We start from the raw sequence: 16024 nt of genomic DNA, 5'->3' as shown, positions 1-16024 counted from the left end.
GAACCTGAACAAATTCTCTTTTAAAACATTCTCTCTTTTTTTGTTGGATGTTGATCTTGGTTTCCAGATTGCACCCTATACAACTTGTTTAATCAATGGTATTTATTGGGAACAAAATACCCCTCGCTTACTAACCCGGCATGATGCTCAAAGTCTACTGGCTCCTGTCAAGTCTTCCATTGTTACTGTTGAAGGCTGCCCCACATTACCACACAGGTAAGGGTTTGCTGCACACAAATGGCAGTTTTTACCAGTAATATTTCTGGGCAATCCAAGAATGTAATTCCATATAGCTGAGAACTTGACTGTTAGTGACTAGCTGGACCTCTGGCAGTTAACCCTCTCTGGTTGAAAGTCTCTTCTGACTTCTGTGACACCACATAGAGCTCCAAAGCTAACTCCTCAGAGAACTCCTCTCTTGCTTCCCCTTCCCATTTTTTTTTATCTCACCTATTACTCGGTTGCCTTTTCTCAACTCATGATCCCTTGTTTTCCTGTGTTCCTGCTTTTTCTCTCTACTACTAGAGTTTAAACTCTTTAAACATTGAGATCATATTTATCATAGCGACAAGTTCTGGATATGTTGCTTGATATAGAATAGACATTCAAATAATTATTACATGTTGAATGAGTAAAGGAATGAATGAGTAAAAATTGTGGAATATCTTGTGTGTCTGGTATTCTACTAAGCTAATGGATGTTAGCTCTCTCAGGCATGTAGCTGGCACCAGGCCAATGCCAAGGGGAAAATAGGAAGAACAGAAACACAGGAGCTTTAAAGAAAGTGGGAACATTTTTCCTTGAACACAGTGAGTTTATCTGGTGAGTGCAAAGCCAAAAGCACAACCAGAAAAGTAAAAGAGTAAATAAAATATCGTTACTACAAGGATTATATATTATATAATTATGTATTATATATTATATTAAGTAGAGGGTACTTTCATAGTAGTAACTGTCTAAGAAAAGAAAGCAGGGAGCTTTTATTGAGGAAGTGTATATATATTCATTGAGGAAAGTCTCATCATGATATGGTGAAGTGGCCCCTTCCTGAAAATGCTCTTGGAAGTCAGGCTCCTTCATTCATTGCATGTCCAAAAAATGGTGAAATGGGAATGCCTTTGGGTGGAAAATTTGATATTGTTATGAGTAAAGTTTACTTTAGGAAAACCTAAAATGTGGGTCATTATGACTTGGGGATTCTGGTGGATTCATTTTGTTTCCTTGGACAGTCTTATCTGAAACAAACAATCAAACAAAAAGCTACAACCTTGAAGGCACATTAATAATCATTTCAGGACCATAGATGATTGTCTCCCGAAGTACTGGCCTAGCAGCTGACACTGAGAAAAGTCTTAGAAGGGAGTACAAGGAGAACAAAAGCTTCAAGTGGTACAATGTATGCTTGCTAAACGTGGACCTGCCCATCTACCATGTGACTTACGAAAAAGGACAATCTAGGCCTAGTATACCATTGTTTAGGCTTTTGGTATTTGCAGATTGGACAGAAAAATCACAGCCAACCTCTGAAAGCTTTTGAATGCTAGACTGAGACTTTTTCTTTCTAATTCTAGACATTTGCATGTCATGAACTATAAAATCATGCAGCACAGTCATCTGTCCTTCATGTCCATGGGAGACTGTACCTGGGACCCCTGTGGATGCCAATAACTGTACTCAATCCCTTATACAAAATAATGTAGTATTTGCGTAGAACTCAGGTACCTCTCCTATATGACTTCTAAGTCTCTCTGGACTAACTACTGTATTTAATGAAAGAAAACAAACTAAATAGTTCTCATGCTGGCTTTCTTGTTTAGGGAATAATGACAAAGACAAGAAATGAGTACATATTTATGCAGATACTTTTTTTCCCACAAATGGTTTTGAGTCTCAATTGAATCCCCAGATGTGTAATCCACAATATTGAGGGATGACTGTACTAAGCACAAAGTAGAGTAGTTGGACCTCTGTGAGCTATTTACAGATGGTTAACTAGGTTAACTTAACCCATGTTGTTGTGGATTATTTGTTTAGGAAAAAGATTTTCCCCTTTGTTTCTAATTCTTTCTTTTCTCCTTCTAGCTCTCTCTTCCTCTCCCTTCCTCTCCTCTTCTTTCTTTTCCTTTCTTTTTCTATGGAGACTAAAACTCATACTGGAAAGGTTCTCTGTACCCCAGAACAACTCTTGAAGACTGAACTACAGGAAAAAGTGTTCAGAAGCTTGGGAAATACTTGGTATTCAACATTGAAAATTATTCCAACTATCTTTCATGTTTTGTCAATGGTAACCCTGTTGAAAGCTTCAGAGGTCTCATTTAAATACCAATGTCATTTTTAGACTTGTAGCAATATGTGACATATCAGCGGACACAGGTGGATCTATAGATTTTATGACTGAGTGCACAACAATAGAACATCCTTTTTGCATGTATGATGCAGACCAGCATATCATTCATGACAGGTGAGTCTGTTAAAGCTGCAATGACTTAAAGATCAAGTACTTGATACTTTACTTCTTTATGAAACTATAAAAACCTCGGAGTAACTACTCAAACATATTTTTAAAATTTTGTTAGACAAACCACATAGAAATGTAAACGTTTAAATATATGTGTACTATTGCTAAATGGGAGATGGGTTGCTTTAAGAGGGGAAAAAGATTCATAAGAAAAATCTTGCTTATAGTCTTACGTACCCTTGCATTAAGACCGTAAGTGGTTAGTGAAACAAGTAGAATGGAGTTTACATCTGGGAAAAATTGGAGCTTACCAATGACCGGCTGAGCATCAGAATAAAGTGTGTGCTTTTCCTAGTGTTGAAGGCTCTGGGATTTTGATGTGTTCCATTGACAATTTGCCAGCACAGCTTCCGATTGAAGCTACAGAATACTTTGGAGACATGCTTTACCCTTACGTTGAAGAAATGGTAAGGAGATTTGTAGATACCACAAGAATTCTGAGCCCTTGGTAGAGTTATGGAATGAGCTTATGAATGTTCTGGTCTTTTGTACCTAAGAAATCTGTTGTAAAATGAAATGCCAGCCCTTCCCCCAAAGTCCTTGAAGTGCTCCTGATGAATTATTATTGTACATATTCTACTTGCTTGTCTTGTGGGAATATATCACTGGGATTATGTTTAATTACATTTGTCTCATTGTATGTGTTTAACTAGGAAAATCATGATATGTGAGATATGTATTGCTTTATTGTCAATGTTCTTGCTTGTCTGGATAAATTCATAAATTAACAGATGATTCACAGATTTGAGAAATATAAAAAGTGTTACTGTATATTTGGTACTCATGCTTTAAGAGACAGTGTACTTTGAGATAATATATTTTTTGTTTTCTGTGATCAGTGATTGACAACTGAGGTACTCTGCCATCAAAATTCCATTCTCCTAATCAACGGAAACCATTCTTATCTCAGTGTTTCTCTTAGGCACATAACAGTCATGCTTTATTTTTATTGCTAATGGCTGTCTTCCACCAGCAGAGATTCTGAAGTTATGAATTGTGGCTTTGTTCTTCCTCTTGGGTTTTTCACTCAGGCACCATCATACTGAAACAGGACCAATTTAGTCAGTAGAGCAGTGACCAGCCTGCGATTATTTTCTTTAAATAAAATGCCAATTGGGAAGAAGTCACAGAAAACATACACTATTTCTGACGGAAGGAACAAATGAAAACACCACCTTATATAAGTGTGTAGAGCACAGACAAAGCAGTACCATTTTCTCTCAAATAGTATTCTATCTAGACTCTTTCATTTTCTCTGGGAACATGGAAGAAGGAAGACAACCATGCTGACAGCTGGCATCCTCATTGTGGGGTTCTTGATAATGTGTAAAGCATTCCATACTTCTTCATTTTAAATACGTAGGAGAAGCCTCTCATTTTGCAGATTTAGAAGCTTGAACATAGAAATTTTAAGGCTGAGAAGTTGTCAGCACAGCTCTGGATATGAAACACACCTGAAGTTGGGGATTAAGGTAGTCTAAGGAGAGTACAAGCTGGGTGCTGGTGGCTCATGTCTGTAATCCGAGCCTACTCAGGAGTCTGGTGCTCAGCCCCTGAGTTCAAGCTCCAGGACCAATAACTTAAAAAAAAGGAGGATACAATAAAATAATGGGCTTCACTGCAGGCATATTCCTTGAATGGGAAACTCAATTCCTATCTGAGTCTCAAATATTTCATCTGTAAAATGGGATGTATGTAACAAATAATGGTCATAGTACCTAATTCTAACATCCTGCAGAAGTAAATGTGCGAGTGTGTGAAGAGGTACGTACTTAGAGAAAAGAAGGCTTATCATTTCCAATATCTTCACCCTTTCTTCCTCAAGCACTGCTTTTAGTGCAGAGCCACTGGTTAGAGATTCTTTTAATCTGAAAATGTCTTCAAATTCTCTATTCTGTTTTATTGATTCCAGATATTGTATTTTCCATCCCAGAACTGACATTTTTCTTATCTTCTGTCTCCTTCTTTTTGTTTTTGTAGGGTTCTCTTTATCCACTGAGAATTTCTAGCCTTTCAAACTTTGTGCTAAGTCCCCTTATCTCTGTGAGGTATATCGTAATACTCTCAGTAAATGTTTGTAACCGTGGGTACTATTGAACCATGTGTGTGTGTGTGTGTGTGTGTGTGTGCGTGCGCGCGTACGTGCACGCGTGTGTAATGCATTTGTTTTCCTATACAAGCATACTTACGATAATGTCTGACTTTCTCTGGGTCTAGGTCAGGCAAGTAAGATACTCACAATAACTTGTTATGAAACATAACAACCATAACATTATATACTTCAATAAGTATGTCACTGTGGCCTCTCTTTTCCAAGAATATCATATTGTTTGTCCCACTGCCTCCTTGTTCTTGTGGTGATATGAGATGATACAATGATCATGTGATGAGACGAAGGGAGGTGAATGATGTAGGCTTGGTGATGTGGTGAAGGAGCACTAAGCCACTGTATGAAGGTTGCTCGATCACAAGATGTTCCTTGGTTGTAGAGTGGGGAGCACATGTGCTGTGGATACACTGGACAAAAGCATGATAAAGGAGAAGAGGAATGGCTTATTTCAGGAATTTTCCTTTTAATATTTTCACAGGGTTGTTGGATGTGTTTAACTGAAACCAGGGAAAATAAATTTGTGGATCAGAGTGTACCATTATATGTTACCTTTGTAATATATGGATACATTTGGCATTGAATGATTGTTTCTTCCTTTGAGAATGACTCATAGTTTCTTAGTTATCACTGAGTAGTTGTACTATTCAGTTTATATTACTCAATTGTTGTGTTATAATTGTATTCTATCAATGATGATGTGAAAATTTTTGTTTTGGCACCTTCTGCTTCCTCCTCCTCCTCCCCTTCTCCCTCCTCCCCCTCCTCCTTCTCCTCCTCCTCTTCCTTCTCTTCCTCCTTCTCTTCCTCCTCTTCCTTCTCCGCCTCCTCCTCTTCCTCCTCCGCCTCCTCCTCTCCTCCTCCACCTCCTGCGCCTCCTGCGCCTCCTCCTCCTCTTTTCTTCTTCCTTCTTCCTTCTTCTCTTTTGTTCAGTTGTTACTTGAACTCAGGGCCTGGATGCTATCCCTGATATTTTATTGCTTAAGGTTAGCATTCCAACACTTTGAGCTAGAGTGCCATTTGTGGTCTTCTGGTGGTTAACTGGAGATAAGAGTGTCATGGACTTTACTGCCTTGGCTGGTTTTGAATCATGATCCTCAGATTTCAGCATCCTGAATAGCTAGGATTACAGGCATGAGCCACAGGTACCTGCCAGGTACCTGAAGGTTTTATTGTGACAATTCTGAAAAAAATTTTAAACAGGTGGTTAACTTGATTAGTCTGAAAATTCCCTCTCAACTGAGGAGGAGCTCAAAGAAAAGTTCACCTCTGACATTATCATGATGCTTGTAGTCTAGCAGGTACACACTCAGCTTTGGGGTCATTCAGAAACTTGGAGCAGAGTTCACATAGAAGTTGGCCTCTCTTGTTTTGAATCTGCCCTCTTGGACTTTTCTTTTTACACTAAAGGCTGTGGTTGTTCTGGGCTGCATAATCTTTCTTTAAGGCAAAGAGTAAATGCACATGTGTACATGTTTTTAAGCTCTTCATTTTACACAGCATGTGCTCGAAGCAATGCCAAAACGGTATGCCACTTGGAGCTTTGTATATAGCTCAGTAGTAGAGCATTTGCCTACCACACACAAGGTCATGGGTTCAATCCTCATCACAGAAATAGTAATAATAAAGTAATAATTAATAATAGTAATAATATTATAAAACACACCTACTGCTCTAATTGCTTGCTCCATGCTTTGGTATTCCTTTTAAGAAAAATTAATATAATCTTTAAGTAGTTTTACACAAGAGGTACCAGTTAACAAAGCAGTTAATGAATAAATACATCTCAATCAGTGTTTCCCCCTTCAACTTTCTCACCCCACTTTGACCCACCCCTTCCCTTACTTTTCTTAATTTTGTAGTATATACAATGAATTTTTATTATATTTTATTGTAAAAATGATGTACAGAGGGGTTATAGTTACATGAGTAAGGTAATGCTTAACTAAGTATACAAGTTGACCCATTATACAATGAATATTTTAAACTGCATTCGACTTCCCTACCAGCATCATTTGCCTATACCTCTCCCTGTGGCTCCACCCCACTCTTGGATAGACCCCTTTCCTAGTGTTGATTTTGTTGGGCTTTGACCCTGGTCTTTCTAAAAGATTATATTAGTTGAACTTTCCATAGAGTCTATTATACTTCAGTTAATTCATTTGTAACCACTTACATATCACCGAGTGTTTTTAACTTACAGATTTATAGGTACATTCTAGCTATCAGAAATGAGGGAAACCATGTAATCATTGTTTCTCTGGGTCTGGCTTACTTCACGTAATGTAAGTTTTTCCATGTCTTTCCATTTCTTTACAAATAGTACCATATCATTTTTTTCTAACACATGAGTAGAATTGCATTGTGAATATATACCACATTTTCTTGATCCATTCATCCACTGAGGGGCATCTGGTTTGATTCCATATCTTTGCTATGGCAAACAATGCTGCAATGGACAAAGTTGTCCTGATGGCTTTACTGTGACCTTGTTTGTATTCTATTGAATAGGTACCCAGGAGTGGAACTGCTAGTTCATAGTGTAGTTCTATGTTTAGTTTTTTTTTTTTGAGGAACCTCCACACTGCTTTCCACAGTGGTTGAACAAACTTCCATTCCCACCAACAGTGTAATAGAGTACTCTTTTGGCCACATTCACACCAGCACTTGTTACTGTTAGTATTCTTGACGTTGGTCACTCCAATTGGGGTGTGGTGAACCCTCAGTGTTGTTTTGATTTGCATTTCCTTTACAGCCAGAGATGTTGAGGGGTATTTCCTTTCTAACTTCAATTCTTCATTCTCTAACGCCCACATGTGATTTGTTATTGTTACAATACTGGGAGTGTTAGCTATTACCTGTAGGAGGAATGATTTGCAAGAACTTAGTTTGCTAAAGCTAAAATGGAATGATCTTATACTAATGAGTGAGCTCTATCAACTTAGTTCTAGCAGGCTGTTGAAAGAACTTCTCTGAAAAGTATTTTATTCACTCATTTATTTTTATTCATCTCTTTGGTGGGCCCTGGATTTGAACTTGAAGGGCTGTATACACTAATCCAGTGGTCTAGCACCTGACCATGTCTATGGCCTGTTTTTGCTTTAGTTACTTTTTAGATAGCCTTGAACTTTTCTTTGAACATCCTCCTCTTTACCCCTCCCTTGTAGCTCAGATGACAGAGGAAAGCTACAATAGTTAACTTATTGGTTGAAATGGCAGGTCTCACTAACATTTTGTACACACTGGCCTTAAACTGAATCTTCCCAATCTCTGTCTCCTAGTAATTGGCATTCAGGCATGCATCATCATGGTTGGCGCTTATATCTTTATTAGATCCTTGTTTTACTTTTTGGTGGATTTTTTTTTTTTTTTTTTGTCGGTTGTGGGGCTTGAACTCTGGGCCTGGGCGTTGTCCCTCAGCTCTTCAGCTCAAGGTGAGCGCTCTACCACTTGAGCTACAGCGCCACTTCTGGTTTTCTGGTGGTTTATTGGAGATAGGAGTCTCACGGTCTTTCTTGCCCGGGCTGGCTTTGAACCGCAATCCTCAGATCTCAGCCTCCTGAGTAGCTAGGATTACAGGCCTTTTGGTGGATTTAATACAACCTTCTCTTAGCTTCTTGTATGCTTAATTTCCACTCATCTTAATAACATACAAAATGTAAAGCTACAAATTTTAGTCTGATTTCAGCTTTAGTTTCTCCTATTAGTTTTTGATAAGTTATTTTTTGGTATTTTCAAGCTTTAAATTTTGAGAAATTTCTGATTGTCTTTATTACTGACTGGGTTTTTTTCCCCTTCGGTTTGAACTCAGGGCTTTCTATTCTGACACTCTATTATTTGAGTTACACACTCTTCCCTTTGGGCTTTTATTTATATTTCAGATAGAGTCTCACGTTTTGCCTAGAATTGACCTTGGACAGTGGTCCAATTATAAGTATGTACCACAATGCTTGGCTTATGGGTTGAGATGGGTCCCACTAACAAGGAATTGCCATCCTCCTGATCTCTGACTCCTACATAGCTGAAATTACAGGCATGTGCCAATATAACTTATTAGTGATTGGCATCCTAATTGTTTTGTATGTATTTATATACAATATTCTAGATGACTGTAACCTTTTGAATTTTGTTGAGGTTTACTGTGGTCAGCTTTGGAAGAACTTTCCATGTATAATTGAGAAAAATGTATATTTTATATGTTTTTAAATTGCTATTCCAATCTCCATAAGTATGTGTATACCTATACTTATACATGTACATGTTGCATATATGTTAAGCTAAGCAGGTACGGTACTACTTGAGCCATGCCTTCAGCCCTTTTTGCTATTATTATTTTTCACATCATATCTCACATTCATTCCTGGACCACAATCCTCCCATTTATGCTTCCTGCAAAGCTGAGATGACAGGAGCACATCACTGTACCCAACATTTTCTTAGTTGGGACAGATTCCCGTGAACTTTTTTTTTTTTTTTTTTGGTCGGTTATAGGGCTTGAACTCTGGGCTTGGGCGCTGCCCCTGTGCTCTTCAGCTCAACGCACTCTACAGCTTGAGCCACAGCACCACTTCTGGTTTTCTAGTGGTTTATTGGAGATAAGAGTCTCACGGAGATTGCTGCCCTGGGTGGCTTTGAACCATGATCTTCAGATCTCAGCCTCCTGAGTAGCTAGGATTACAGGGGTGAGCCACCAGTGCCCAGCCCCTTGAACTTTTTATTTGACCATTTATAAAGTTTTCTGTTTTCTTTTTTTTTAAATTATTTTATTGTAAAGTTGCTGTACAGAGGAGTTACAGTTACATGAGTCAGGCAATGAATACATTATTTGTCATCATTGTTATCTCTTCCCTGTTGTCCACTATCCCTTTCCTCTCCCACCTCCTCCACCCCTCCATACCCCCCCACCCCGAGTTGTAAAGTTCATTTACAATATACTGTCCTGTGGGTATCATTGTTGCAATGGGTTATCCTATGTCCTTGTATCAGCATTTTGTTATTCCCCTTCCTCTCCCAAGATAAGACAAATGTATATATAAAATGCAGGGTACCAAAATCAAGTACAGTGACAACAGGGGATATACCATAGGGGAAAGAACATACAAAGGAAACAAAAAAGTTTTCCATTTTCTTTTTTTATTGTGAAAATGTGGTACAGAGGGGTTACAATTACATGGACAAGGTATTCTGTTTTCTTTTGAATGTATCTCAAATCTTTGTTATTTTAAAGTATTAATTACAGTTTAAATATACTCCTAATATACTTCTTGGATCTGTCAGTGATCCCCACGGTGGAGTTGCAATCAGTCATTTAGTATACTCATCTACATTTTATTGAATGCCTGACATGGCACGTATACAATGTTAGAGATAGTTTGAGGCTCTAGATGCAATGTGATTTTCTTCCAGGGAAGACATGGAGACAGCAGGAAATAGAATAGAAGAAAACAACCTCAGTTGATTTAGAGAGAGAAATAACTTAAAATCTGGCTTTAGTCTTTAGAGTGCTAATATTTTTGCAATTTTCCATTTGCTTTGGAATGTAGTATTTCATATCCTGGTTTGAATGATCCGTTTCCAGCATACCTGATATTCTTTTTCAAAACTTGTCCATATGCAGTAATGGAAAGTTTATATCTGTTGTATTTACATCCATGAACATATTCAATCTTTTTTAAAAAATGTAGTAAATGAATTCTCTGCTGCCAGCCTGTGCTAGGTGTCTTGTACTCTTTCTTAATATGGTGGATGATCTAGACATTAACTTAAGTTAAAAAGGGGACATAGCCCCATTGGCACTTCTCTGCCCATTAGAGGTAACAAACTGACCTAACAGGCCCTGTGCTGCTTGGTAGTAGGTTCAAGACTAGGCATTGTAGTGTAAAGATAGGAAGTTATTAATGAGGATTGTATCTTGTGTTGTCAATCTGTCTCAATCTTGTGTGATAACGAGGAGGGATTGGATGACTTGAGATCTACATGGTCAAATCACTTCCCTCTATTATTTTTCTTGTCATTCATTAGCTGCACAGGGAGGTTTCATTTTGGCTTGCCCATAGCTTTTGAACTGAAATTCAAAGGACAAGGTATCTTGATCAGACTCTCCTCTGCATCACCTTCCCTCATCTTCTCCTTCCGCCTTCACAAACTAAGCTTAAAAAGCTTCGTTTTCCATTTTCACAGGTATATAGGAGGTATTTTGGCTATATTTACCTTCTTTCATCCTTTCTACTCACTCCACCCTCTCCCCCAGGTGTAGACAGGACATGCTTCATTTTCCTATCATTCATTTTATAAACGTGCATGTTAATTCCTCAGAGAGGTTTTTTGCCATGGGATTTCACACATGCCCATACAGTACTTTAATCAGATTGACTTATTTGCCTGTTGGAGCTTGCCTTCCCCTACCTGTTTTGAAATGTTATTGTGCCTATACATAGAAGTAATATTTATTTAAGGGAGACCCCTCAGGCAGCATTAATAGAGAGGAAAATTCCATTCTCTTACTTCCCAGGGAACTGCTTGAACCTTGGAATGGGATAGAGGGTCACAGGGGGCAGAGTTTGTGCATTTATAGCTCACTCAATAGGCTAAAACTGGTTGGTTGTGTTCTTAGCAAATAAAGATCAAAATTTATTTTTTAAAATTGAATTTTGGGAATAGAGCTGATTTCTCTTAGTGATCTTCAGAAAATTTCCCTAAATTATCTTTTTCTCTAATAATGTTTTAATAAACCAACCTTACAATCTTATTTATATCTTTCCTCTCCTTTTCCTTTCAGTTATTATCAGATGCGTCACAGCCCCTGGAAAGTCAGAACTTTTCTCCTGTGGTGCGAGATGTAAGTTTTGAAAATTTCTTCCCACAGATGTATTCTTCTCTCTACTATCTTAATTGTCTTTTCTCCCTTAGCCGCCTAATCTCCCCTTCTTACTCTCTAGGAATAGAGGGTGGCTCTATTCCTATTCCAGAGTGTCTCTCTGTCACTCAGTCATCCTCTGTCAGTAATGAGCCCACATGTGTAAGACTAAAATTTTGGTACCTAAAGAAATGTCTTGTGTCATACACATTTAGGCTGTGATAACATCCAACGGTTTATTAACGGATAAATATAAATATATCCAGAAACTCCGAGAGGACAGGTAAGTAGTGTTTGTATCCTTTTGTTTTATATATTTTGTCTCATCTTGGATTTGACGGTTTAAATCTTCAATAGGAGTTCTTAATTTTAATTATATAGAATATGCACAGCCAGGGTAATTGATAGGGCATTTCTATAAATGTATAAAATTTGACATCTTTTTCCTTGAAGAATAAAATAGCATTGTTCAGTTGCCTACGATCCCATCTAAACTTTGTGTGAGCAAGCTAAAGTGTAAAGTCATTGTCATTCGAGCAGACACTTGTTTGTTCTTTATCGTTTTGTACATGGTGATTTCTCAGTTATTTATTCAAAGAAAATATGAGCATGTTAATCTTCTCTATGGTACTTCTAGTTTAGGTTTTAGATAGAGGTTTCGACTTTTGTTTCTTATTATGCTTAAGAAAGTGGGTCATTGGGCAGGAACGAAAGGAAACAATGAAGACAGAAAATGATGAGAGATAACATCCCCTGGGAATTCTTATGAGGAGGCAGGTACCTCAAAAAGTTGATAAAATAGTTGAGAGAATAGTTCTCTTAGAAAGGTGCTTAGTTAAAGTACTTAGTTCCTGAACTGATAATACTGCTGGGATTCTGAAAACATTGACATTACTTTGGAATATTCTGCTTTCTTCCTGGCGTTTGCACTTCATTTGTGTCTACTCCATGTCCTATTACATTTAACAAAGTAACAATAAAACTCCTGAACTATTAATGAACTATGACTATGTTACTATTATTCAAGAGAGTTAGGAATGGGAAAACTAAAGTAAGCAAAACAGTGTCTCTTTTACCTCCCAGTGGCTCTTCCTATAAGAAGTAAAGGAAGAGATCAACTCAAGTATTTCATAGAAATGACGTTCCCATATGTTAATTTGCTATAGCTACTTGACTGAATGTAGCAATGAAACACTCTGACTTAGAACACCAAGAACATTTCATTCTTTGAAAAGAGAAGCTAGCTCTTTAATGGCACGGGAGAGTTTGTACTAGGAAAACTTCACATGTGTGTATTTTTTATAGCTCTATCTTTGGAGTATTATTACCCAATGCTTTTTTTTTTTTTTACTTCTAACACCAATAGTGTGTATGAAATACCAACATAGTACTACCTTATTATGTATTATTATTTATTATATTTCATGTGACACCAGGTCTACTTGGCTGCCATTGCTAGGGCTTCCTGTCTTATTTCTCTAATGGATTCTTGTGCAGAGAAACTGATAGTAAAGCTTGCATCTTGAAGGGGAATTTGCCTTATTTTGAGTCCCAGCTTACTCTAATATTCTTTCTTCACTTGAAACAGTGAACATTAATTCAAAGTCTGGAGTTTAGGGGTGCTGATGCTGTAGACAAAATTAGAATCTACAAGTGAATTCTTAAAAATAGTATATTTGAAACATTTTCTATGTGCTCATAAAAATACTGTTTTAATCACAGAAATTATAGAAAGTATAATTAGAATATATTAGTACAAAATGGTAGTGTTTGGGGAAGAGAAATACTTTAAAGGGCTTTCTTTACATATGTTGAGTATTAAAAAAAGCAGTACTATTTTATATTTATTTTATATCCGTCCATTATGAATGTAAAGATTTGTGGATTAAACTTTGAGAAACATCCTGACCTAAAAATTCCAAGAACAGCCAGCAGCCTAAGTCAGTGACAGAAGGACATTTCTTTAGGTTAATAATATGTGATTCGAAAGACATTGCATGAATAACTTCCATGTTCAAAACAAAATATTACGAACATTAATGGGTTTATAAAGTTGGACAAAACTTGTCACTTCCTTAAATTTACAGTTTGCAGGAAATAAAGCCATCTTTCCAGAAAATATACGTTATCACAAAATAAACTACTCAAGAATTGAAATCCTTCCTCATACTTGTCTTGGTTTCTATATTTAACCCAAGTTATAGCTTTAGTTCTCACGTGACACTAAAATTATATGACAAAACAATTTCTAATATGTATAAAAATGCTCTCCTGCTCAAATTATTGTCTCTTTGGATTGTTGTGTGAGGCAAGTAAACTTTCCATTGGATAGCCCTCTAATGTGATTTTGAATCTTGTCCTCTAGGAGAAAGTACGAACAAAATTTCTCCTTAGGGCTTAAGCAAATAAATAATCCAGCACCTTCATTACTACTGTGAATTTATGGAGGTCTATAGCTCAGGTTTCTCAGAGTTTCTCAGGGTTTGTTGCTTTATTATAAAAATATGAAATAAGTAATGAAAAATATCAGTGTAGAAATTTCTTTTGATTCTTATTGTAAGTCATTTAGAAAAAAAGTTGTTATTTCACAGTTTAAGTTTTAGATTGATATGGGGACAATTAGATTTGGTTGTTTAGAAAGAAATTTAATCTCCCTCCTTTTTTTTTAAACAGAGAAAATTTTCAATCATTTTCAATGAATACCAAGAAAAAGGTGTTGGTTCTTGGATCTGGCTATGTATCTGGACCTGTATTGGAATACCTGTCAAGAGACAGCAATATAGAAATAACAGTAGGTAATTATATTCCCCTTCCCACATTTTTCTTTACAACCCCCCTCCTGATCTTATAAAATTTAGATGACCCTTTAGTTTCTGTATGTGGAATACTTGTGATTTTAGAGACATTCAAAAGTGTATTACTCTTTGTGCCATGGAAAGGGAAATATAAAAATTGGACTGTTTTATCCCTAAAATAGGCTCTGACATGGAAAATCAAATGAAAAAGTTAAGCAAGAAATACAATATTAATCTTGTTAACATGAACATCGGTAAACAAGAAGAAAGGTTGAACTCCCTGGTGGCATCTCAGGATCTTATCATTAGGTATTTGGCAAGAACAAGTTACATACACTTTTTGTTGTTACTTCTCTCTCTCTCTCTCTCTCTCTCTCTCTCTCTCTCTCTCTCTCTCTCTCTCTCTCTCTTTCTCTCTATCTTAATTGAGCAAGCAAAATAAATATTTTATCTTTCTATTTTTGAATATTTTATTATCTTTAAGTGGTTGTACTTTGTGATTTTTTTGTATGTTCTTCCCCCATAGTATAACCCCTGTTTTCACTGTGTTTGATTCCAGTGCCCTATATCTTGTATATACATTTTTCTAATTTGGGGAGGGGAAGAGAAATAACAAAATGCTTGATGCAGGTTGACCCATTGTAACAATGTGATATACAAGACACTATGTTGAAAATGAACTTTACAACTTGGGGGGGAAGGAATTGGGGAGGTGGGGAGGAGGGGATGGTAGGGGAAAAACAGAGGAGGTAACAGTGCTCAATAGGAAATGTATTCATGCAACTATAACCCCTATGTACAGTATTTTTACAATAAGTGGTTGTACAAAGGAGTTGCCATTCACCAAAGCAGTTTATGAATGCAGTGCACCTTGACCAATGTCACCTCATTCAGCATTCTCATCCATACTTCCTAGTGTACCATTTTCCTTAATTATCTTAATTTTAGGTTATGTATTTAGTTCTGGTGCCCTTTAACAAAGAGTTTATGCATACAATACATCTTGATCTGTGTCATCACTGCAAAATCTTCTTCCCCCTCTAGCCCACCCCTTCCCTTATATTTCTCAACTCTGTGGTATATACAGTGAGTCCTGGCCTGCATTCTTCCCCTTTCCCTGCTTCATTCTTCTACCCCTCTCCCCTTGCCTCTACCCCTACCCCTCTACCCCTAGCCTCTTGTGACTACCTGTTTCCTGGTACTTATTTTTTGGGTGCTTTGACTTAGTTTTTCTTTTTTATTTAAAGAATCACACTATTTGCACTCTCCATAGACTCTATTCTACTTTAATTCATTTGTGACCACTTGCTTAACATCCAGAATGTTTTACTTGTAGGTTTATAGGCATATTCTAACTACCACAAATGAGGAAAGCATGCAACCTATGTTTCTCTGGGTCTGACTTACTTTGTTTAATATAAATTTTTATATGTCTTTCCATTTCCTTACGAATGGTACAATATCGTTCTTTCTGAAGGAATTCCATTCTGAATACCACATTTTCTTGATCCATTCATACACCAAGGGGACTCTGGGCTGATTCCATATCTTGTCTATGGTGAATAATGCTGCACTGAACATGATTTTATATCAGACAAGGGCCTAATATCCAAAATATACTTACAGCTCAAAAAAAACTAAGTCCCCCTAAAATAAACCCTCAAAGAAATAACAGCCCAATTAATACATGTGCTAATGACTTAGAGAGAGATATCTCAGAAGAAGAAATAGGAATAGACACATGAAGA

At 37.0% G+C, this 16024-nt stretch overlaps 1 protein-coding gene across 2 annotated transcripts in view; it reads left to right on the top strand.

Moving 5' to 3' along the window:
- Window positions 1–16024, top strand: part of Aass (aminoadipate-semialdehyde synthase) — a 50523-nt gene that overhangs the window by 16377 nt on the left and 18122 nt on the right. For both annotated transcript variants that reach the window (XM_069996649.1, XM_069996650.1), the window contains exons 9-15: window positions 68–216; window positions 2339–2461; window positions 2814–2925; window positions 11404–11463; window positions 11697–11764; window positions 14155–14276; window positions 14459–14585. In XM_069996649.1, the coding sequence (XP_069852750.1) occupies window positions 68–216; window positions 2339–2461; window positions 2814–2925; window positions 11404–11463; window positions 11697–11764; window positions 14155–14276; window positions 14459–14585 (761 nt within the window). The remainder of the gene's footprint in view (window positions 1–67; window positions 217–2338; window positions 2462–2813; window positions 2926–11403; window positions 11464–11696; window positions 11765–14154; window positions 14277–14458; window positions 14586–16024) is intronic.

This window comes from Dipodomys merriami, unplaced genomic scaffold (genome assembly GCF_024711535.1).
Source record: "Dipodomys merriami isolate MVZ:Mamm:240054 unplaced genomic scaffold, mDipMer1.0.p SCAF_5, whole genome shotgun sequence".
Classification (NCBI taxonomy): Eukaryota; Metazoa; Chordata; class Mammalia; order Rodentia; family Heteromyidae; genus Dipodomys; species Dipodomys merriami.
This window is presented reverse-complemented; position numbering and strand designations above follow the sequence as displayed.